Raw genomic sequence first — 25256 nt, forward strand, 5'->3', positions numbered from 1 at the left:
GCCGACTTTTCTGATCAACAAACTCAGCATCTTAGCCCCTGAGCCACCGTGTCCCTATATTAACTTATACATTACATAAAGTTAGATTAACAATTAGTGGAATGGCTTGCCTCCAGAAGCTGTGAGTGCTCCCAACACTGGAGCCATTTTGTCCAGAGTGGTATAGGATTTCTTGCCTGAGGAGCGGGTTGGACTAGAAGACCTCCAAGGTCCCTTCCACCTCTGTTATTCTATAAAGTCAAACTAACATAAGGCAAACCACAAGGGGGTGGTACAGAACTAGGAAATTGTTTTCAATGAAGAGTTTCCCCCCCCCTCTCTTTCTCTCTCTTCTCCCCCCCCCCCCAAAAAAAATCTTTGGGCCCTAATACAATGCGCCTATTAAAGAAGCAAGGACAATATTTATTATTCAGAATTCTGGTGTTCACAGCACATTCTTTTTTTTTTTCTAATCTGCTTTTTCCAACCGAGGAAATATTTCTCAAAAATGGGAAGTGAAAGCGTGTTGATTATAGGGATTTAATTCATTCCCAAAATAAAATCAGGAAAGAAATCCTTTGGGTCAGTTTCAGATGTATTCTTCGCAGAGTTACGTCACGGCACAAACTCCCAAATTAATCATTTATCTAATGCGTGTTATGTTACACTCCTGCTCCAAACACATATACAAATTGCATCAAGCAGATCCCTTCCTAGGCGCAATAAACACCTGCGTTTGTTTGTTTGTTTATACCCTAAATTAAAACCACTTTTGGCGGCTTACACCGAATAAAAACAGAGAGAAGTACCGTATTTTTCAGAGTATAAGACGCTCCGAAGTATAAGATGCACCTAGATTTTGGGGAGGAAAACAAGGGAAAAATATCTGCTTCTGCCTCCCAGCAATTTCCCTCCCTGCAACAAACAGCACAGACAATATACACTGTTTGTAGTGTTATATTTCAGACGATACTTGTACAGATGCTGTTAAAATTGATGTGCTTTCTGGAGGTATAGTTATTCTCTGCTATTTAAAAGAATAGCACTTTCTAAAACAATAGCGCTGGGCCTCTTCAGATCAAGCATTTATTTTTTAAAAAGCTTCATTTTGTTAAGTTGTCTAGAATTATAATAAAGCAGTCTTTAAAAAATAAGTCTAATAATTTGAACGTTCTAGAGGCATTTATAGTTATTGACTTACCTCCTTGAAGCAAACAGCCTGATTAGCACAAGAAAAAAAAATCTGCCTCCCAGCAATTTGCCACGTGGAGCAAACAGCAAGTTTAACTTTCAATTTCTCCCGATCATCAGCTGTTTCAGGCTGCAGGGATTGGTATAGCCTATTGAAGCCTCCACAAGCCCCTTTGCTGCAGAGGTAAATTGCTGGGAGGCAGATGCCAAATGATTGGCGCCGGTGGGTGGGTGGGGCTTCATTCAGTGTATAAGACGCACCCAAATTTTCACCCTCTTTTAGGGGGGGAGGGAAGGGTACGTCTTATACTCCCAAAAATACGGTAATAACTTTCTTGAAAACATTGGAAACGTAACGGATCGCAGTCAATAAAACCAACCAGAAGGAGTGAAAAAAATAAAAGGAATCTAAGTGAAGGCGAAAGACGACATGTTTAAAAAGCCACGTGGGAGGCCCTCCGATGCAATTACGGGGAGTCCTCGAGTTACGACCACAGTGGAGCCCCAGATTTATGTTACTAAGTGGTTGGTTCAGGGAGCTCTGCCCCATTTTGCCACCTTTTTGGCCACAGTTGTTAAGTGATTCGCTGCAGTTGTTAAAGTTAGGAACCCAGTTAAAAGCATGTAGCGATTCTCAGTCATCCAGGTCATGGTGGTCCCAAAGGTGATTTTTTTTGTTCAAGAGGCAAGTGGACTTTTGGGTTTTTCGTTTGAAGACGTTTCGCTTCTCCTCCAAGAAGCTTCTTCAGCTCTGAGTGGATGGTGTGGAATGGAAGGATTTATATTCCTTGCAGACAGCTGGTCACTTGCGTCCTTTTAGAGGGCGTGGCTGGTTCGAGAGACACAGGCTGCCAAGTTACTACCAGTTCAGCCGAACTGATAGGAACCCACCTTTGCTCCAGAAGTTGTGGGTTTGCTCCATCACTGGAGGTTTTCCAGAAGAGTTTGGGACAGCCATTTTCTAGAATGGTATAGGCTCACGAATGGACTTCCGGTTTGCTCGTAGGGCCATTTTTCATCCTCCCGAGCCTTCAGGGAAGCCTCCTGAAGGTCCTTGAAGGCTCCGGAGGGCTAAAACCAGCCCTACAAGCAAACTGGAAGTCCATTCCTGAACTTCCGGTTTGCCTGTAGGGTCAGTTTTTGGTGCTCGGGAGACTTTAGGGAAGCTCCTGAAGCCTACAGAGGGCCTCCGGGGGGGGGGGAGGCTGTTTTTGCCCTCCCGACTCCTATAAAGCCTCTGGAGCCTGGGGAGGGCGAACAAAGCATGCAAAAAAATGGGGGGTGCGTGCTGGGGTCACGCATTGCATTATGGGTGTGGTACGCCTGTGCACGACCCCCCGGCGCTCCCCCCGCTTTTGGCACGCGAGCCCAAAAAGGTTTGCCATCACTGGTATAGGCTCTCCTGCTTGAGCTGGGGGCTGGATTAGAGGACCTCCAAGGTCCCTTCGGACTCTGTTATCCTGTCAAAGTAGCCTCCCATTCGGTGATTTGGTTGAGAGGAGAAGCAGGTCTAGGTATCACGTGCCAAATTTCAATGCCACAGGAGCCCATGGCAAACTGCAGACAGAAGCATTTGCTAACCCAACCCAAGTAATGGTGAAGATTATTGGGTGCAACCATCATGGGTGGGAGGTAAGAGAGAGCAAGGAGGACCTGGGACAAAAAAAGAAAACAATGCCAATTCCGAAGAGAGGGATTGAATTTCCCAAATCTCAAAGTTTAGTGCTGAGAGTCCCTCGGGCAAAAATTACAGTCCAATCCGAACTGATTTGGGCCACTTTCCGATGAATCGACCGAGAGCACAGAAATATTTTTAATCACAGGGAGTCCTCAACTTAAGGATCACCACCAAGGCCCAAAACTTCCACTGCTAAGCGAGACAGCTGTTAAGGCTCGTTTGGCCCCATTTTACGACCTTTCTTGCCACCGTTGTTAAGTGAATCCAGCTTCCCCCCCTTGACTTTGCTTGCCAGAAGGTTGCAAAAGGGGGAATCTTGTGACCATAGGACATTGCAACCGTCCTAAATGTGAACCAGTTGCCAAGCATCTGAATTTGATCTCGTGATCATATTTATGATGGTTGCAGTGTCCTGGGGGGGGGGGGGTTTGTCACGTGATCCCTTTTGGTGACCTTCTAACTCTAACCTTCAATTACCGTATTTTTTTTGGAGTATAAGACACACCTTTCCCCCCTAAAAGAGGGTGAAAATTTGGGTGCGTCATATACACTGAATGTAGCCCCACCCACCCACCATCCCCCACCCTTTGACCTCCCAGCAATTTATCTCCTTGCAGCAAATGGGGAAAATGGGGCTTGCGGAGGCTGCCTGAAACAGCTGATGATCAGGAGGTCCATGCTGAAATTGAAAGTGAAACTTGCTGTTTGCTGCAAGGAGGCAAATTGCTGGGAGGCAGAGGCAGATTTTTTTTTCTTGTGCTAATCAGGCTGTTTGCTGTTTGTTGCAAGGAGGTAAGTCAATAACTATAAATGCCTATAGAACAGCGATGGCGAACCTTTTTTGGCTCGCGTGTCATAAGTGGGGGGAGCGCAGGGGTGGTCGTGCGCGGACGTGCCACACCCTTAATGCAATATGCAACACCCCCAGCACACATGACAGACACGACCCCCCATTTTTTGCATGCCTTTTTCGCCCTCCCCAAGCTCCAGAGGCTTTATAGGAGCCTGGGGTAAGACAAAAACAGCCTCCCCCGCCCCCCTGGAGGCCCTCCGGAAGCTTCAGAAGCTTCCCTGAAGCCTCCAGAGCACAAAAAAACAGCCCTACAGGCAAACCAGACGTTTGGGAACGAACTTCCAGTTTGCTCGTAGGGCCGTTTTTAGTCCTCCAGAACCTTCAGAGACCTTCAGGAGGCTTCCCAGCAGGCTCCGGAGGGCTTAAACTGGCCCTATGAGCAAACTGGAAATCCATTCCTGAACCTCCAGTTTGCCCGTAGGGCCGGTTTTTTACGCTCTGGAGGCTTCCGGAGAGCCTCCGGGTGGCAGGGGAGGCTGTTTTCGCTCTCCCCATGCTCCCATAAAGCCCGGGGAGGGCGAAAAATGGGTTTTAAAAAGGCTGAACTCAGCTGCCAGCGTGCGTATGTGCGCTGGCCAGCTGACAGGGCAATGCCTCTCGTGCCCTGACAAATGGCTCCGCGACCCACCTGTGGCACGTGTACCATAGGTTTGCCATCCTGGCTATAAAACGTTCAAATTATTAGACAAGACTGCTTTATTATTGTTCTAAACAACTTAACAAACTGAAGAAGCTTTTTAAAATAAATGCTTGATTTGAAGAGGCCCAGTGCTATTGTATCTTCTTTTAAACAGCAGAGAATAACTATACTTCCAGAAAGCCACTTCAATTTTAAGAGCATCTGTACAAGTATAGTCTGAAATGTAACAGTACAAACAGTGTATATTGTCTGTACTGTTTGCTGTTGGTTGCAAGGAGGCAAATTGCTGGGAGGCAGAGGAAGATTTTTCCCCCCCTCGTTTTCCTCCCCAAAAGGTAGGTGCGTCTTATACTTCGGAGCATCTTCTACTCCGAAAAATACGGTAACCACCAAGTTGCTAACTTAACAACTGCAATAATTCACTTAACAACTCTGGCAGGAAAAGTCGTAAAATCAGGCACTCGCGTGACAAATGTCTCGCTTAACAATAGAAATATGGGGCTCAATTTTGGTCGTAAGTTGAGGACTACCTATAAAACAAAATTCATCCTGCAGGGGGTTTTGAACATTAAATGCTTCATCGTTCATAAGGATGAGTCATTTTGTGGGGGGGGAGGAGGGGAAAGAGCTATTGTTGATATTAGGGGGTTCAGAAACACCGTTACCTTTTTTGGTGAAAAACTCCTTGGAATATTTTCCCAACACTGCGTATTTTCGAGGGATTTTTCCCAGCAGTTCAATGATCAATGCTATGTGATCTGCATTGGAGCATATTTCCAGCAAAACAGAGAAACATATGACAGTTTAATCAATACACGGCATGCACACAAGAAGAAGGGCCCGGTACAGACAGAAACAGACGGGCTCCACCGTCCTGGTCAAAACACGGAGTCGCGAAGGTTGCTTGCAGCGTGAATTTAGGGGGGGGGGGGAACCGTTCAAATCAGAGGGCCAGGGCGCCTTGTGGGACAGCCAAGCACCCAAACCTTTGTGGCTTTTAAGTCCTAGGTATATAGATGAGATAGAAGGATGGATGGATGGATGGATGGATAATCTATATAGAGATTTAGAGATAGATAGATAGATAGATAGATAGATAGATAGATAGATAGATAGATAGATAGATAGATAGATAGATAGATAGATAGATGATAGATAGATCTGTATAGAGGTGTAGAAAGATAATCCATATAGGGTTTTAGAGATAGATCTATATAGAGATGTAGAAAGATAGATAGATAGATAGATAGATAGATAGATAGATAGATAGATAGATAGATAGATAGATAGATAGACAGACAGACAGACAGACAGACAGACAGACAGACAGACAGACATAATCTATATAGAGTTTTAGACATAGATCTATATAGAGATGTAGAGATAGATAAATAGATAAGATAAGATAAGATGGATGGATGGATGGATGGATGGATAATAGATAGATAGAGATAGATAAAATAGATGATAGATAGATAGATAGATAGATAGATAGATAGATAGATAGATAGATAGATAGATATAGATAGATGATAATCTATATAGAGATTTAGATAGATAGATCTATAGAGATGTAGAAAGATAGATAGATAGATAGATAGATAGATAGATAGATAGATAGATAGATAGGTAATCTATATAGAGATGTAGAGATAGATAAATAGATAAAGCTATATCTATCTAGAGATATATAGATAACGACAGATGATAGATAAGATAGATAAATAGATAGATAAATAGTTAAAGATAGATCTATATAGAGCAGTGGTTTTCAACCTGTGGGTCGGGACCCCTTTGTGGGTCGAACAACCTTTTCACAGGGGTCGCCGAAGACCATCGTAAAACACATATTTTCGATGGTCTTAGGAACCGAGACACCAATTTTATGGTTGGGGGTCACCACAATATGAGGAACTGTATTAAAGGGTCGCGGCATTGGGAAGGTTGAGAACCACTGATATAAGAGATAGATAGATAAAGATGATAGATAGATAGATAGATAGATAGATAGATAGATAGATAGATAGATAGATAGATGATAGATAAATAGATAGAAAATAGATAAATTATAGATATATAGAGATAAATTAAATAGATGTATATACATATAGATGGAGAGAGAGAGAGAGAAAGTAGATAGATAATAGAGAGGTAGAGATATTTCGGACATGCGTTCTGAGGCCCTGAGCTGCCGGCAAGCAATTCGCAGTCCGCTTCTGTCTGCGTCGCGGCGCCTTTAAAAAGAAGAGGGACTACCTCTGCGATTGAAGAATTCCCGAGAATATTTTCCAGAGAGAGCAAAGTGCCTTGGGATACTGCCTAGGAGCTCTATGATGTGAGCTATGTGGTCTATGGAGGAGAGAGAGAAAGGGCATAAGGAGCGGGAAGGGAAGGGCGGGGAAAGGAGGGGATGAAAAGAAGAGGGGGGAGGAAAAATGGAATTAGTTTTGGTGGGTTTTGTTTGGGAAAAAGAAAAGAAATCCAAAGTAATTCTCCACACGGTCACGCTTTGGCAAAAAACCCCATGCAGAGGGTCCCGAGGCCGGCGGAGAAATGGGCTCGGGGACCACGAGTGGTGCTTAAAAAGGAAAGCGTAAAAAATAAGCGAGGCTCCTGTTAAAACCACTGCCAAGGATATTCCCAGCAGACAAGAGTGAATAATGGGCAGGAATAGGAGGGTCCTCGACTTACGACCGTTCGTTGACGGACCGTGCGCAGTTACAACGGCACTGAAAAAAAGGCCTAACTCGGGGCCATTCCACACCCTGGTGCGTCACGGCATCCCCTGAACAAAATTTGGGCGCTCGGCAACTGACTCGTATTTATGACGGTTGCAATGCCCACGATCCCTTTTTTTGCGACCTTCTGACAAGCCAAGTCAATGGGGAAGCCAGATTCACTTAATGACCACGTGATTCCCTGAATGGCCACGGGATTCACTTAACAACCACGCGATGCGCCTCACCACTGTGGCAGGAAAAGGGGGCAAAACTCACTTAACGACTGCGGGCTGCTGCGGGAATTTGGGGCTCGGTTATGGTCGTAAGTCGAGGACTTGCCTGTAAATCATTTAGTAATGACCGTATTTACCCAAAAGGAAGATAAGCCTGAATTTAAGACTAATAATTTAATAATACTAACACAAACACACACCCACAACACACTCCTGCCAGAAACATTGCTCCAAAAAAGAACAGGGCAGGATGTAAGAAAAAAAGAAAAGAATGTGTATTAACGTATATTAACACAAACATTTTGCCTAACATTTGGTTTTGCAAAAGAATTTGCTAAACATTATGCCTTTTTTTCCAAGTTTGAAACAGCTGCTTTTACAGCTGCAAACAATTTTCACAGAAATTATTCCAACGTGGTTCCAACTTTACTAAATGGTGTTTATAGTAGAGTTTTGCTTGCTGGTTAGAAGGGTGGAATATGCATTTAAATAATAATTAATTCAAGTTTTTCCACCGTTTTCTTCTATATATATATTTTTCCCCAGCAATTTCAAGATGACAAATGCTATCATCGTGGCCGCCCAAATACTCAGATCATCCTTAGGGATATATATATAGATAGATAGATGATAGATAGATAGATAGATAGATAGATATATATATATATTTAAAAAACTGCCTATGGGGTAAATACGGTCAATTGGCCCCTGAAATCAGACATTCAGCATTCAGTGTCTAGTCTAATATGTGGAGATTGCCCCACACGGTGTCAGATTGTGTATCCAAGCTGCACAATTTCAATCTTTCCGCACACAGATGCAGGTCTTACGGGACAGGATGGAAATCCTCTCTCAAGATTTAAGGAGGAAACATATGTCTGCAGAAGGGAGTGACTTACAGTTAGCGACGGGGTTTTAAAGAGGAGGGGAAAATGCAGGTGTTGGCCTTTTTTGAAATGAAATTATTTTCATATTCCCTAGTGAATATTCACAAAGGTTCAAAGCACGCCGAGATATACATACCCTCATCTCTGGAATAGTCTTCACCAGAATGCGGCTCGAAGAGATAGTCTCCAGTTGCCAACTCAAAGGCCTGGGATTTTAAAAAAGGAAGAAGAAGAAGGATATTTTAACATTGGATGAGTTTTCTTTCGCATGCAAGGAATACATTTTAAAAAAAATAGAATTCTTTATTGGCCAAGTATGATTGGACACACAAGGAATTTGTCTTTGGTGTATAATGACCTCAGTGTACGTAAGAATAAAATAGATTCATCAAGAGTAACAAGATACAGCACTTAGTGATAGTCAAGGTCACTAATAAGCTATCAAATCGTACTAGAAAACAAATAAAAACAATTGAAAGATACAAGCAACATGGTTATAGTCATAAGTGGGAAGAGAGAGACACGTGAAGGGTTAATACCACTTTATAATGCCTTTGTAAGGCCACACTTGGAATATTGCATTCAGTTTTGGTCGCCAGGATGTAGAAAAGATGTGGAGACTCCAGAAAGAGTGCAGAGAAGAGCAAGAAAGATAATTAAGGGACTGGAGGCTAAAACATATGAAGAACGGTTGCAGGAACTAGGTATGTCTAGTTTAATGAAAAGAAGGACTAGAGGAGACATGATAGCAGTCTTCTAATATCTTAAGGGTTGCCACAAAGAAGAGGGAGTCAAGCTATTCTCCAAAGCACCTGAGAGTAGAACAAGAAGCAAGAGGATCTTGGCACGCGCCGTGACTTTAAGTGAGACTCAAGCTGGATGTTCTAGAAGATGCCGTCTCCTAGGGACGGCAGATCGACAGGACAACCAAACAGACCAAGGACATTTCCAGGATACAAAGGAGGGAAAACTAGCAGCATTCCAATATTTGAGTATATTTGAGTATTGTAGTATTTAATGGCCTGCCCGCAAAGAGGAGAGTAAACCTTATTTTTCAAAGCATCTGAAAATAGATTTGCAAGAGAAGCAAAAAAATTGAGGTCAGTGCCCAGACGCAAAGAAAAGAATATTCAGTATTCCAATATTTGAGTGTCTTTGAGTGTTGTGTTATTTGAGGGCCTACCACACAGACGAGGAGGGTAGACTGATTTCCCAAGGCGGGAGAAGAAGCAACGGATGGAAACTAATCAAGGAGAGAAGCAACCTGGAACTAAGGAGAAACTTCCTAACAGGGAGGGCAATTAACCGGTGGAGCAGCTTGGCCTTCAGAAGTTGTGGGTCCCAAAGTCCTTTTTTTCAGGAGGCAACGGTGTTGTGGCCCGCCAGTGGCCAGAAGAGCTGGCGGCAGACTCGGGCGGTGAGGAGGTTGGGGAGGAACCGGGGCCAGTCCTGGAGTCTGAGGAAGGCTCTGTGTCGGAGGGGAGAGAGGGGACCAGGGCCGTCCGACAGTTATCAGCTGCCTTTGTAGTCGGAGATGAGTGGGGCAGAAGAACAGCTGGAGCCTGTTCCCGATGTGCGCATGTGCGGAGCTGCCAGGAGAAGGGAACAGTTAAGGAACAAGGGCCGACTGGGGAGTAAAGGCACAGGTGGACGGTGAATGGCCCCTCCCATAGGGAATAAAGAGGAGCGAAAGGGGAGTGGAGTTTGCAGGAGACAATTAGTTTGCTTAATTAGTGTGAAGATTAGTCCGTGACTCTCAGAGACTCCTTGCCAAGTATTTTCTTGTATATAGTGTTGCGTTTGGAAGAGATTGGCCTGGCAGCTGTGCAAGCCTGATAAGGTCTGTGGTTGTCAATTCACCCTTGAAAGACGGTTTGCCGGGACTTTGCTGGATGTGAATGAGAGGAATTCACAGTAACTTAATAAAAAGGGTTTTTTTTGTCGGGACAAGGAGTCTGCTTCGTGATTTGGTGACGCCCAGATCAGAACAAACTGGACCTTTCTTGTTTTTTCTTTTGAAGACGTTTCGCTTCTCATCCAAGAAGCTTCCTCAGCTCTGACCGGATAGTGGGGAATGGAATGGTCAGAGCTGAAGAAGCTTCTTGGATGAGAAGTGAAACGTCTTCAAAAGAAAAAACAAGGAAGTCCCGTTGCCTCCTGAAAAAAGCACCTTTGGGACAACCGTGACCTGGATGCCGGAGAATCTCTACAGACTTCCATCACTGGATGGTTTTAAGAAGAGACTGGCCAGCCACTTGTCTGAAATGGGATAAGGCCTCCTGCTTGAGCACGGGGTTGGACTAGAAGGCCTCCAAGGTCCCTTCCAGCTCTATTCTGATTGACTTGAAACCGATGGAAGGGCGCTGCCTCAACATCAGATGAAGCCTGAACACAATTGGGCAGGTGAGATACAGCTCACTGGGCAACGTATGGGCCACCAGGAAGACAGAGGTTCCACGGCTCTTCAGGGTAAGTTTCAGGAGCGGGATTCATTCCGCTGCCAATTGAGTTACGCGCCTGATGTCTTGATGGGGATGCTTGAAATGTCCTCCGGAGACAAATGTCTATGGTTCTGTTGAGTGGGAGGAATGTGTGAAGCGGAAGCATCGGGGGAGACTTGCGACTGGCAATCACCAGGGGATGACAATGTTCTTCCAAAGGAGTAGTGGCAACGCCACGGACGGGAGCAGAACGAAGCTTTTAAGTTCAGTGGAGGACCTCTTATGTCCTACAGCCATGACGGCGGACCTATAGTACGCGAGCCCTCTCTGCAGGCACATCAGCCGTCGCCCCCGCCCAGCTCCACCGCGCATGCACGCACACCTCCTATTGGCTAGCTGGTCTTCGGCTCTCTGCTGCGCATGCATGGGGGCCAGGGCACATGAAGTAGATGCACACGCACACGCGGGCACTTGCATTGCATTTGAGGGATTCGTGCATGTGTGCGGCCCCCCCCGTGACCCGTTTTGGGCCTGGGAAGCTGCCTGCACTAACCTGAAAGCCAAAACAGGGCGTGAGGGCTGCGCGAGGCCCGTCCCCCATGCCCTATTTTGGGCCTGAGAAGCCTCCTGCACCAACCTGGAAGCCAAAAATGGGCAAGGGGGGGCAGGACGCATGCATAGGGGCTGAGGCACGTGCATGGGGGGGGGCAGGGCGCATGTGTGGGGAGGGAGCACTCGCATTGCATTTTGGGAGTTTGCATGCACGCTTTGGTCACTCGGCACCAAAAAGGTTAGCTATCACTGTCTTACAGCAAGGCCCCTGGCTGGATGCCACCCACAGGGTGCTAAGATCTGCCACCCTGAAAACAGCAAAGGCTCCGTTTTTGGCTGTCACAGCCTCCGGCAGCCTCCTGCCAGCAAAAACGGAGGTCTCCCAGGCTCCATTTTCACTGGCTGAGGGCTGCAGGAGGCCATCCCGGCTGAAAATGGAGCCTCAATGAGTGATCTTGAGCTGGCCACATACACACACACACCGAGATCAAACACAACCCTGATGCGGCCCTCAATGAAATCACGTTTGATGCCTCTGTCCTACAGAGTGTAAATTCTGAGCTCAGCTCTAGGTGTTGCTAATTTTTATTGTAAGTCAGATAAACCCCCCTGAGCTGCCCTGGGTCACCATTTCAGAGCTACAGGTAGTCCTCGACTTACAATCGCAATTGATCCCAAAATCTACGTTGCTAAGTGAAACATTGATTGAGTGTTGCCCCATTGTACGACTTGCTTGCCACGGTTGCTAAGTGAATCACCGCAACCATCGCAGAATCCCTGTAGTCACATGATCAAAATTCAAATGCTTGGCACATATTTATGACAGTTGCCGTGTTCCTGGGTCACCTGCTCCCCTTTTGCGACCTCTGATAAGCAAAGTCAACGGGGAAGTCCGATTCACTGAACATCCGTATGATTAGCTTGGCAACTGCAGTAATTCACTTAACGTCCATGGCAAGAAAGGTTGTAAAATGGGGCAAAACTCTCTTAATAATTGTTCTCGCTTAGCAACGGAAATTTCGGACTCCATTGTGGTCATAAGTCGAGGACTCCCTGTACGCTGGTACTTACTGGGTGCCTTAAGCCAAATTTAATTAATCAAGGAAAGAGAATTGACAGACTAAAGAAAAGAAACTGGATTTTAGCCAATGCCTTTAGTCACCAGAAATTACAATGCCCAGGTACAAGTTACTGCCATTTCAAATAATTTTAAAACTATCTTGGTCAGAAATCATAATAATTTTACTGTATTTCTGATTGCAAATATTTCTGATTGAGCGGAGTGGTGGCCTAGAGGTAGAACTCTCGCCTCACAATCAGGAGGCTGTGAGTTTGATACTAGGTAGAGGCAGCTATTTCTCTCTCTCTGGGAACGTTGAAAATATATCTGCTGAATAGAACTCCGCCCTGGCGACATGAAAGGCATCCGGCCAGTCAACACTCAGCTCCATTCAGTTACTCAGATTCCACCCCGCAAGGGATTATGGGGTCATTAAAAGATGATGATTCAAAAGCAGGAAAACGAGCACGGTTCTTACCATACATGCTGTACTCCAGATATCAGCCGGTGTACTGTAACCAGCCCCTATTAAAACTTCGATCGATCTATACTGTCGGGTCTGGATATCTTCTGTAAAATGTTTATGCTAAAAAAACGGAAAGGACAGGAATTAATTTACAAAATGCCCCAACTCAGATAGGAGACTTAAACAGCGAAGTTGTAGACATGTTTCATTAATTACACTTACCACCCAGCAAGCGTTTCCCAGGTCGGCAATTTTAACTCTAATTTTATCGGCATTTCTTGGATCTAACGGATTCACCAGCAAATCAGCAGCCCGAGTTTTTGCTATTAAAGAAAGAAAGAAATACAGAGTTAATATTCGGAGCGCATAACCCAACATTTATTTTTTTAAAAGAAATCCCAATTGTGGAGAGTCTTCGCCATCTTTAAAAAAAAGAATTCAGAGGTCAGGGTTCCAAATAACAGACCCGTACTAAGCAAAACTCCGAGGGAGATGCGTTCCTTAAAGAATAGCTTGATTGGATTTGTCATATTGGCACAAATCTGGTGAAAACCAATTCTGAAGGCTCCCACGGTTTTCACCTAATTAAAAGTAAACGTTTTCCCCTCAACCCCCCAAAATCAGTCAAATGGTCCAATGAAAGCGCTGTCTGGTTGCCTGGTGACATCGCTCCTCCTTTCTCCGGCCAGCTGTGAGAACGACCTTGGTTCCCAAGAGAAAGTCTTTTGTTTTGACTACACAGCCCCAGTTATCTCTAATCCTCCCTCCCGATCCCTCAACTCCAGTGTTGGCAGCGCTGAAGCTCCAAGATGGCTTCGGGCAGGTTCAGATTCAGGGTTGACATCAGAATTAGGTAGGAAGAAAACGTTTGAAAGGATGCACCAACCTAACGTGCTATAAATTACAAGCACCATCGTTTTAATCATTGTCTATCCACTGTAATGACTTAAATAATTGCCAGAAAAAAACCTCTTATGTAATATACTATATCATATAGCAGTGACGGCTAACCTTTTTGAAGTCGCCTGCTGAAAGCGTCCACACCCATAATGCAATACGCGCACAACACCCCCCCACCGAGCCCCTGCGCATGTGTGCACAACCCCTGCCCCACTCCGCACCCCGTTTTGGGCGTAGTAGGCCTCCCTGCAGCCTCCTGGGACCAAATATGGGTCTGAAAGCACCCACCCCCACACATGCGTGGCAGAGACCCAAAAATCAGCTGGCTGGCGGAGGCGCACACGCATGGGCGGTGGAGCTGAGCTGAGGCAACAGCTCGCGTGCCACCTTTGGCCTGCCTATCATAGGTTCGCCAAGGTTTTAGTCTGTTTTATCAAGGTTTTTTTTTAAAAAAACTTCTTTTACATTTCTTTCCATCTCTCGAGAATAAACCACAATTTTGAAAGAGGCTAAAATAATTGTCGTAAAAGCCCCCTATGTAATATATTTACTTTTATCAAGGATCTTTTTTTTAAAAAAAAAAAACGTTTGCATTTCCTTCTAAGTCTCCAGAACAAACTACATGGAGCAAAGTGAAACACATTTTTATTAAGTTTATATACAATATAGGCCTACATTCAGAAGGGTGGCAAATGGGGATCATGTCATGGGCACACTGTAACTGTCAATAAATACGCATCCGTTGTTAAGGGTTCGAATTTCGATCAGGTGTATGGGGGGGGGGTTGCAAAACCAGTCACGGCAATTCTGTTGTGACTTCAAACAGACACGAAACGAATGGTTGTAAATTGCGAACTACCTGTACTGCTTCCGCTACCATCATTGTGAGCCACAGTGGCGCAGTGGTTAGAGTGCAGTACTGCAAGCTCAATACAATACAATTCAATAGCAGAGTTGGAAGGGACCTTGGAGATCTTCTAGTCCAACCCCCTGCCTAGGCAGGAAACCCTATACCGTTTCAGACAAATGGCTATCCAGCATCTTCTTAAAGACTTCCAGTGTTGGGGTATTCACAACTTCTGGAGGCAACTTCTGTTCCACTGATTAATTGTTCTCACTGTCAGGAAGTTTCCCCTCAGTTCTAAGTTGCTTCTCTCCTTGATTAGTTTCCACCCATCGCTTCTTGTTCTGCCCTCAGGTGCCTTGGAGAATAGCTTGACTCCTTCTTTGGGGCAACCCCTGAGATATTGGAAGACTGCTATCATGTCTCCCCTAGTCCTTCTTTTCATTAAACTAGACATGCCCAGTTCCTGCAAGCGTTCTTCATATGTTTTAGCCTCCAGTCCCCTAATCCTCTTTGTTGCTCTTCTCTGCACTCTTTCTAGAGTCTCCACATCTTTTTTACATCTTGGCGACCAAAACTGAATGCCATATTCCAAGTGTGGCCTTACCAAGGCATTATAAAGTGGTATTAACACTTCACGTGATCTTGATTCTATCCCTCTGTTGATGCAGCCTAGAACTGTGTTGGCTTTTTTGGCAGCTGCTGCACACGGCTGGCTCCTATTTAAACGGTTGTCCACTAGGACTCCAAGATCCCTCTCACATTACTACTATTGAGCAAGGCATCACCTATACTGTACCTGTGCATTTCGTTTTTATTGCCTAAATGTAGAACCTTACTCTTTTCTCCACATGTTTTTTAATAGTGTGGTGACCAAAACAGGATGCAGTACTCTAGGTGTGGCCTTACTAAGGCTTTATAGAGTGGTACTAGTACCTTCCTTGATCTGGATTGTAACCTTCTGTTAATGCAATTTACGATTGCATTGGCTTTTCAGAAAAGCGCCTCTCCAAATCAAGCACCACTAAGAATTTTCCATATCAGGGATTCTGATATGAGTTAATTACAGGTAGTTCTCGATTTACAACCCGTTCATTTAGTGACTGTTCAAAGTTACAAAAAACAGAGTGATTTAGGATTGTTTTTCACAGCTGAGAGCTCTTGCAGCGTCCCCTCAATCATGCAATCCAATTTCCTTTTTTTTAAAAAAAAAATATGGATCTATCCAAATAGAAAACGCAAAGAGAAATTCAAGAAAGTGATTTTTTAAAAAACGAGGAGGAGGGGGAGGAAAATTAAAGAAAATATGGTGGGAAAAGAGGGAAAAGGAAAGAAAAAAGCCCTGACTTCCGACTCTCTTTGCACAGTTGAAATAACAACATTACAACTGCCACTTTTTACTTTGACACAACAGTACGCACAAGCCATTTCCATGACAATAGAATCTAATTCGAAAAAATGCGATCAAAGCTTCGGTTTTTTTTTTTTTCTTCATTGCCAGCACAAAATCCGGAAGGAATTTCAGAATAGAAAAAAAAAAAAAAGTTGGATATCATCTCGTCTTCAGATAAGAGAATCAATTTGATCATCTCTGCTTCACTTTGTTGTGGGGAGTAGCATGTGCTTCTGTTAACTCATTAATCTTTATCATAATTCATATCAAGAGAATCCTCTATATTATTTAATTTAAAAAAAAACACCCAAAGCAGTGACGGCTAATCTTTTTCTCCTCCTATGCCCCTGCCCACGCCCACACGCATAATGCAACGAGCAGGTGACACCACACACTCCGGGAGTCCTGCCCCCACGCGCCAGTGGTGGGTTGCAGGCGGTACGCCCCAGTACGAGCGTACCGACACCTGCCCGGAGCACGGGGTACAGTTCCGGTAGGGTGCTCCGTAAGGCCCACCCGAGCTCCTTATCTGTCCTTTAAGCCTTTGGCGCCTCTGTGCGTGTGCATGGCGAGCAGTGGGAGCGTCGCGGAGGCGTTGCCGGCATGTACGATGCATGCGCATGCCGGGCGCGTCCATGTGGGCGACACCGAGCCTGTTCCAATTGATCCGGAACCCACCACTGCCACGTGCATGCGTGCGACCCCTCCCGCGGCCAGTTTTGGGCCTAGCAGGCCTCCCTGAAGCCTCCTGGGACCAAAAACGGGGCACCGCGGGCATGCTGTACCCCATGCATCCCCGCGTATGTGCATATACCTCCTGCATGCGTAGTAGAGAACCCAAAATCAGCTTGCCAGCGGGAGGCGCATGCGCATGGGATTCGACCTGTGGCAGGAATGCCATAGGTTCGCCATCCCAGCCCTTAAAGGGAGAACACACTTTTTCTCCCTAGTTTTGATATTTCACTAACTTTAAAAATGTGATCAAATTTCAAATGCTTGGCAACGGATTCATGCTTATGACCGCTGCTGCGCCCCAAGGTTGCAGGATCCCCTTTTGTGACCTTCGGGCAAGCAAAATCAATGGAGAAGCCAGATTCACTTAACGACCATGTTACTAAAGCATCAACGGCAGTCATTCACTTAACAACGGCGGGAAGAAAAGTCTGACGTGGGGCAAACCTCAGTTGACAAATCTCTCACTTAGCATCATGTTGGGCTCCATTGTGGTCGCACGTCGAGGACTACCTATAATTGAACAAAAATCAGTCCCCCCGCGTTAAATAATTTGAGCTTTTTTCAGCAGCCATCCTGTTAATTTTCTGGTATTAATACTACAAATCTAACAGGGTTGGATTATCATAATTTCCATAACATTGGGTGAACAATTCCTCGTTCCTCGATTTTATTTATTCGGCAATGGCTGCTATATCTCTCTTTCTCTCTCTCTCTCTCTCTCTCACACACACACACACACACACACACACACCCTCCTTCACTTTCACACTTACCACATGATTCACAAAGCTTCAGCTAGTTTGACTCCCACGCACAGCTTCCCAGTGAAGTTGGTTTAGGCAAAAATTCTCACCGGCTCTCAAAAGTTCCAACAACATCTCGCAAAATTCACCCCAGCAGAAGCGCATCAAGCAAAATTGTACCTCGCTGCCAGCTCTGAACACAAGTATTTGTTTTTTCAATGAGCTGGGGAGTTTTCTGTATGCAGCTGGTCCTCAGCTTAGCGTTGTGGCCCGCGGAGATGGCAGCAGAGTTGGACAGTGAGGAGGCTGGGGAGGAGCATGGGCCACTCCCGGAGGCTGGGGAAGGCTCGGACGAGGGCTCTGCATCGGAGGCAGAGACGGGGCCGAGGCCGTCTGGCAGTTCTCAGCTGCCTACGGAACTAGACAGCAGTGAGGCAGAGGAACAGCTGGAGCCAGTTCCCATAGTGCGCATGTGCAGAGCTGCCAGAAGGAAAGAACAGCTCAGAAATCAGGGTCAACTTGGGAGTAAAGTCACAGGTGGAAGGTGATTGGAACCTCCCGTAGGAAATAAGAGGAGCGAAAGGGGAGGGGACTTTTGCAGGAAACAATTCGTTTGTTCATTCGTTTCAGGAGTGTGAAAATCTGTCCCTGAATCTCAGAGACTCTGTGCCCGGTCTTTCCTTTCACAGCACCTCATTTGGGAAATATTTAGATGGCAGCTTTCCAAGACAGATAAGGTCTGTAGTTATAAATATTCCTTTGAAAGACTGTTTACCAAGCCTTGGCTGAATGTGAAGGAGAGGAATTCATATTCATTTAATAAAAGGGGTTTTGTCGGGACCGGGACTCTGCTTCGTGCTTTTTGGGGAAGCCTAAGTCAGGACACTTACGACGACAATGGAGCCAAAAATTTATGCTGCTAAGGGAGAAAATGTGTTCAGTGAGTTTTGCCCCCATTTTGCGACTTTGCTTGTCCCGTTTGTTAAATGACTCACTGAGGTTGTTAAAGTTAATTACACTGTCCTTAAGTGAACTCAATGTCCCCCATTGGCTTCGCTTGTCAGAAGGTCGCAAAAGGGGGATCACGCGACTCCCCAGAGACACTGCCACCGTCATAAATACGAATCGGTTGCCAGGAGCCTGATTTTTTTAATCACGTGACCATTGCAACAGCCAAAAGTGTGGGAAATGGTCATAAGTTGCTTTTTTTCAGTCCTACTGTAAATTTAACAGTCACTAAACAAATGCTTTGTAAAATGGCCCAGCTACTACTCATAATCTCACTACTGAACATTTAGAGAAAGAACTGTAGATGAAAGAGTAATCTCTGAAAATATATTCTACAATAGTATATATCTATTTATGTATCTATCCATATCTCTGTCTGTCTATGTGTCCATCTATCCATCTCTCTTCATCCATCCCTCTCTCCATCCATCCATCTCTATCCTCCATCTCTATCTACCTACCTAATTTATCTATATCTACCTTCCTACCTACCTACCTATCTAATCTATCTATCTCTATCTATCTAATATCATCTATCTATCTATCTATCTATCTATCTATCTATCTATCTATCTATCTATCTATCTATCTATCTATCTATCTATCTATCTATCTATCTATCTATCCATCCATCCATCCATCCACATACAAGCACGGGTCCCCAAATGTGGCAACCTTAAGACTTGTGGACTTTAACTCTCAGAGCTGGCTGGAGAAGTTGAAGTCCACAACTGTTAAAGTTGCCAAGTTTGAAGACCTCTGATCTACAGCATCTCTCTGTCTATTTACAGTATCTATTTCTATCCATCCATCTCTCTCCATCCATATTTACATCTATCTATCATCTATCTATCTATCAATCATCTATCCCTCCAGTTTCAATTGTGAGGAAACAATGATTTTCAAGATTTATATTCTCATAATAAACATATTATTATATATTTCATGTGATCTGAATATGAAGTGAACTGCTCAGCGGCTGAACATTCGTTCGCTCTTTTCTCTGGCTTCTTCTCATTTCCCAACTTCTCCTTCTATTCGTTTTGGATTTTTTAAAAAAGCATGTTGATCACGGCCACCGTGGTTCAGAGACAATGAGCTGTGGGCTCCTGGAGAATTTGCGTATCCGCCAAGGTCAGACGCTCCAAAAGGAAAGAATGACCCCCCCAAAAAAAGTGTCACATCAGCTTGATCCAAAACTCGCTTAGCGCTACGGAAATAAAAAATCATCGAAAGCCAAGTTGTCATCTATCCCACTCATCTGATCCAACAAAAGAATATGAACCAAGTCCAAAAGCATTCCAGAGTTGTGATAAAACTAGGTTTGCTCCTGCTTTTTCTCCGCTTTGGCTGCTAGTTTTCTAAGACTCCTGCAGCTTCTGCTCATCTTCTTGTCTTGTTATCATCGACAGATTGCCGAGTTCCTCTACATTCTTCCTTGGTTAATTTCGTCTCTTCAACTTTCCAAGAATTCGGCTCTTTTTCCTTGTTTATCTCGCTGGAGATCTCGTGCTGCGGCGGGCTAGACGGAAGTCCCTATCCTTCGACCATGTATTCTGCAAAAGGGGGGGGGAAAAGAACCCGCTAAAAATATAATCTTATATATCAGAAGTAATGAAAATAGGCACCCATTTATAAAGCGGCGCTCTCCCATTGGCTGATCATCAGGGCCCAAATTATGCAACAGAGATTAAATTATGCTTTTGCATAAATTATTCAACTCAAGGGAGAGGTTTTTAGCTAGCTAGGGATTCTATTCTGTATTCTTCAGAGCGACATTATGCTTATAATAAACAGGTGAGGAAAATAGTCTTCCAAGCAAGTATCCTAATTGCCCCCCAAATTCCCTTGCTGTTAAAACACCCTACTACCCTGTTTTCCTGAAAATAAGACCTCCCCGGATAATAAGCCCAATTGGGCTTTTGAGTGCATGCGCTAAAATAAGCCCTCCCAAAAAAATAAGCCCTCCTGGAAAATATTGCAACACGGCAGCAGCCATAAGGTGACCACACTCGTTGCCTCCTGCACCTCAAAAATAATAAGACCTCCCTGAAAATAAGGCCAAGTGCTTATTTCGGGGGGGGGGGCACACAAAATAAGACTCTATCTTATTTATGGGGAAACACGGTATTTTAAAGGTTAATGTTAACCAAGAAACTGGAATGCATTGAAAAGTAAGATCTTACCTATATTTTGCGGTAGGATGTCGATTTGAGAGCGAGGCTGTAGTTAGTTTGAGTATCGAAGACAAGGTGGCTTATTTGATTGACTTTAATGTCCCAGGTAATGTTCTTCATTGATGTGTCTCAGGCTCAATTTTCTACAGGGATAGTAGTAGGAAAATGTACGTCCGTCCTCTTGCAAGATCATTGCATGTGAAGGCCCATCCAAAGAATTTTCAGGGAAAGCAGTTGCTTTTTCAAATTAGCGCAACCACCGCAAAACTGCACATTCCTCCAAAATATTGTGGTTTTTTACTCTTTATCCTGGGGTGGAATTGGTTATTTACAAATATTACAAGCCGATATGATGGAACGGTATCAGCTGAGAGGATTCACTCACCCACCCCACTCCGAGAAAGAGTACAACACAAATCCCAGAATTACAAATGAATTACAGGATAATCCTTCCGGTCCAGTCTTCTTTTTAAACTTTAGAATTGAAGGTACCGCTTCGTTTTTTGATTTTCTGTAGGAAAGAATAGAATAGAATAGAATAGAAGAGAAGAGAAGAGAAGAGAAGAGAATAAAGCAGGGCAGGGAAGGATAGAATAGAATAGGAAAGAATAGAATAGAATAGAATAGAATAGAATAGAGCAGAGCAGAGCAGAGAAGGATAGGACAGGATAGAATAGAAAAGGAAAGAGTATAGAGTAAAGTAGAGTAGAGTAGAGTAGAGAAGAATAGGATAGAATAGGAAAGAATAGAATAGAATAGAATAGAATAGAATAACAGAGTTGGTAGGGACCTTGGAGGTCTTCTAGTCCAACCTTCTACTTAGGCAGGAAACCCTATAGTGTTTCAGACAAATGGTTAACCAACATCGTGTTAAAGACTTCCAGTGTTGGGGCATTCACAACTTCTGGAGGCAACTTCTGTTCCACCAATTAATTGTTCTCACTGTCGGGAAGTTTCTCCTCAGTTCTAAGTTGCTTCTCTCCTTGATTAGTTTCTACCCATCGCTTCTTATCCTGCCCTCAGGTGCCCTGGAGAATAGTTTGACTCCTTCTTCTTTGTGGCAACCCCTGAGATATTGGGAGACTGCTATCATGTTTCTCCTAGTCCTTCTTTTCACAAGACTAGACATGGAGAAACGCAAATCTGTAGTTTTTCGGTACAAAATTATAATGGAACCATCAGATAATTGTCCAAAGGAGGTCAGCTTTTTGGACTTACTTAAGAGTTTGTTAGGCTGCCTGACGTTAAAGAAAAAATTAATATCCTTTAAGGGAAATTGTCTGGTATTGTTGCAAATATCCCACTTTTTTGAAATGCGCCTCATTTTAGAACGTCTTTTGAGATAAATATGTAATGCGTATAATTCTGGGATCTGGGTATGTGTCCAGGGTCAGTACTTAACCACTTCTATTACTCTATTCAGGAATTGTCACTGTACTGGTAGTCCTCGATTTACGACAATTGAGCCCGATGTGTGCACTGCGAAGGGAGACATTTGTGAAATGAATTTTGTCCCGTTTTACAACCTTTCTTGCCGCCATTGTTAAGTCAATTGCCGCAATTGTTCAGTTAGTGACACGGTTGTTAAGTGAATCTGGCTTCCCCACTGACGTTGCACAAGGGGATCACGTGACCCCGAGACACTGCGACCGTCATAAACGTGAACCAGTTGCCAGACATGCAAATTTTGATCACGTGACTATGGGGATGCTGCAACGGTCGTAAGTGCGAAAAATGGTCGTAAGTCACTTTTTTTCAGTGGCTTCGTAACTTCAAACGTGTCAAGATTCCAAATAGCATCCAAAATTAAATCAGAGTCCGGGGCAAAGTATTGCTCAAAGTTCCAATTAATTACGAGAGCCACAACTGGGAAAACCCGAATCTGAAAGCTTCCCGGATTTCTCCACCCAGTTGAAAGTTCAAGATCTTGCCCCAACACCCACAAGTCCATCCCATGGTCCAATCTCCCACTGTCACGCTGGCAGTTCCAGCTATCCAATTCTGGTCAGGTGCAGAGGTGCAAAGAGAAAGGATGACCTTGGTTTTCTAGAAAGAATTTTGTTATGGCTACATAGCATCTAACTCCGTACAATCCCCCACTCCCATTTCCCCACAATAGAAAATGCATAGTAGAGTAATAGAAAATGTGGCAGGCCGAAGATCCAAAGGAAAAGACGGCTGCAGGCCTGACAAAACGGTCACTAAATGAACGGTTTTAAGTCAAGGACCATGGAAATACTGCACTGCTTGTTACATGTGAAAACAATCATAAGTCACTATTTTTCAGTGCCTCTGTAACTTCAAACTGTCACCAAAAAAATGATGGTAAATTGAGCACTATTTGAACTGTAGTGCAAACAGAAAGTCATTTGACAGAGCGATTAACAGGGTGGGAAGGGACCTTGGAGGTCATCTAGTCCAACCCCCCGCCCAAGCAGGAGACCCTGCCCCATTTCTGATAAAAGACAGTCCAATCTCTTCTTGAAAGCCTCCAATGATGAAACTCCCACAACTTCTGAAAGCAACTTCTGTCCTATTAGTTGATTGTTCTCGCTGTCAGAAATTTTCTCCTTATTTCCAGGTTGAATCTCTCCTTCATCAGTTTCCATCCATTATTCCTTGTCTGGTCTTCGGGGGCTCTGGAAAACAGCTTGACACACACACCCCTTCTCTGTGGCAACCCCTCTTTGAGGTATGCTATATTTATTATGCAGTTTTCACTTCTACCCAAAAACAGTGTTTCGATTTTTTAAAAAAAGAGTATACCACACCAAATAACAGCGGAGGAAGCATCCTACACTTTAACGACACAAACGAAGCATTCTGGACATTAGCAACACATAAACTTGCTTAACAATGCCATGTTCTTATTCTTTCTTTTCACATTAAGCCCTACTTACTGTATTTTTTGGAGTATAAGATGCACCGGAGTATAAGACGCACCAAGATTTTGAAGAAGCAAATTAAAAAATAAAAGTTTTTCCACTCTGCAGACCTACCCAAAACGGCCCGTTTTTTGTGAAAACTGGCCTGTTTTTTTTTAGGGCATGAACAACCTTTAGGAGGCTTATAGAGAGCTCCTGGGGCACTGGGGCAAAATTGAGCAAAAAAAGGGCATGCATAGCCTTTAGGAGGCTTATAGTGTGCTCCTGGGAGGCAAAATTGAGCAAAAAACGGCCTGTTTTTCGCTCATTTCTGCCTTCCCCAGTCCCCAGCAGCACTCTGAAAGACTCCTAAAGGCTCTAAATGGCCATTTTGGTGAAGGGGACGGGGTTTCTGGAGGCAAAAAAATGCTGTATTCGGTGTATAAGACGCACCCAGATTTTCAGCCTCTTTTTTTTGAGGGAAAAAGGTGGTTTTTATACTCCGAAAAATACGGTATCCCTGCACATTAGGGAAGGTGTGCGCTTGTCATTCAGAGGCGGCTGCGTAGTTGTTCCATTTATACTCCTGCGAATGTTCACTTTCTGGCGAGGCGGAGCGCAAAGAAGAAAGAAGCCCGATCAATCAATCAGCATGCAGGACCGCACATTTTTACACAACCTGTGGTTGTTGATCTGGAAGGTGGGCACGTCAGCTGGTCTGCAACCATCTGCAACCTGTACTTACTCATCCACCTCCGCGCAGCGTAGATAGGTGTCCACGCCTATGCACAGCTGCAGGCCCATCTAAATCAAGGTTTATTCTGAAAACCTGGCTACCGTCTCAGCATCAGGCAGATTCGAGGTTACGAACAAGAGAACAATCAAGCTCAGAGAGCACCAAGGACCCCACAGTCCTCTTCCTCCTCCTCTCCATAAACCCTTCTCCCTTCTAGCACTGATGATGTTACCTAGTTTGGTAAAGAAATGTCTGCAAGAAAACATCCAAGCTCAGAGAGCACCAAGGACTCCGCCGTATAGAAGAAGCATCTTCACTTAAGAGCTACTACAACAGACCTCGATCGCATAACATTACGGTAACGGAAAATGCTTACTTTTGGGCAACTCTCCCGTACTGGATGCCGAAACCGTCCTGCTCCGGTCGTGGGATGGAGTACTTTCTTCTCTTTCGGTTACCGTCGATTCTTCGGAAACCACCGAACCACAAGCGACCGAATCTAAAGCTCCGGGAAACACCGAAGCTGAAAATTCATCATATTGTGATTCCGGAATGTTATGACGTCCGTTTGGCAATTCGCCGTTAAATTGTTCGTAAGAGCTATCGTAACTGTACTCGCTTTTGGTGTTTGGCTCGTCGAGGTTGTATTGCTCGGTGTTGGGGCTGTCTTCCTCATCTTCCTCTTCCTCCTCAATCTGTTCTTCCAGGGAGAAAGGGCCGTCGATAATGTGGCCGTTGGTTTTGGGAGATTCTATCCAAGCGGGATCCGCGGACTCGGAATTGGCTAATTCTTGCTCCAGGTCGTCATCTTTCTCTGTGTTTTCTTTTTCCGTGTCTTCTTTCTCGTCTTGGTCTTCCGTTTCTCCTGAGGGATACAAAGGACATGAGGTAAAAACATCTTTTAAAATCCTAACTTTCAAGGTGTTCTGACCGAGGCTTCCCAAGATCATGAAGCAAACGCCTGGTCCTGACAAAAAACCCTTTTATTAATATACTGTGAATTCTGCTCATTCCCATCCAGCAAAGTCTTTCAAGGGAGGATTTACAGTCACAGACCTTATCTGGCTTGGAGAGCTGCCAGGCCGATATCTGCAAAACGTGGCAAGGAGTCTCGGAGAGTCATGAACCAATTAAGCAAACTAATTGTCTCCTGCAA

General features: G+C 44.5%; 1 protein-coding gene across 8 annotated transcripts in view; it reads right to left on the reverse strand.

The window, feature by feature from the left end:
• SRPK2 (SRSF protein kinase 2) overlaps positions 1-25256 on the reverse strand; it is a 106224-nt gene that overhangs the window by 4997 nt on the left and 75971 nt on the right. For 3 of the 8 annotated variants that reach the window (XR_014175751.1, XM_081957973.1, XM_081957978.1), the window contains exons 11-16: positions 24477-24965; positions 12923-13023; positions 12713-12820; positions 8318-8387; positions 6598-6690; positions 5007-5099 (exon numbers count right to left, since the gene is read on the reverse strand). Coding sequence is in view for 7 of the 8 variants with exons in the window: in XM_081957973.1 (XP_081814099.1) it covers positions 5007-5099; positions 6598-6690; positions 8318-8387; positions 12713-12820; positions 12923-13023; positions 24477-24965 (954 nt within the window). In the remaining variant the exon portion in view is untranslated. The remainder of the gene's footprint in view (positions 1-5006; positions 5100-6597; positions 6691-8317; positions 8388-12712; positions 12821-12922; positions 13024-24476; positions 24966-25256) is intronic. The other 5 variants (XM_081957974.1, XM_081957976.1, XM_081957975.1 and 2 more) reach the window with 3 other exon arrangements.

This window comes from Natrix helvetica, assembly GCF_964273705.1.
Source record: "Natrix helvetica genome assembly, chromosome: 6".
NCBI classification, from domain to species: Eukaryota; Metazoa; Chordata; class Lepidosauria; order Squamata; family Natricidae; genus Natrix; species Natrix helvetica.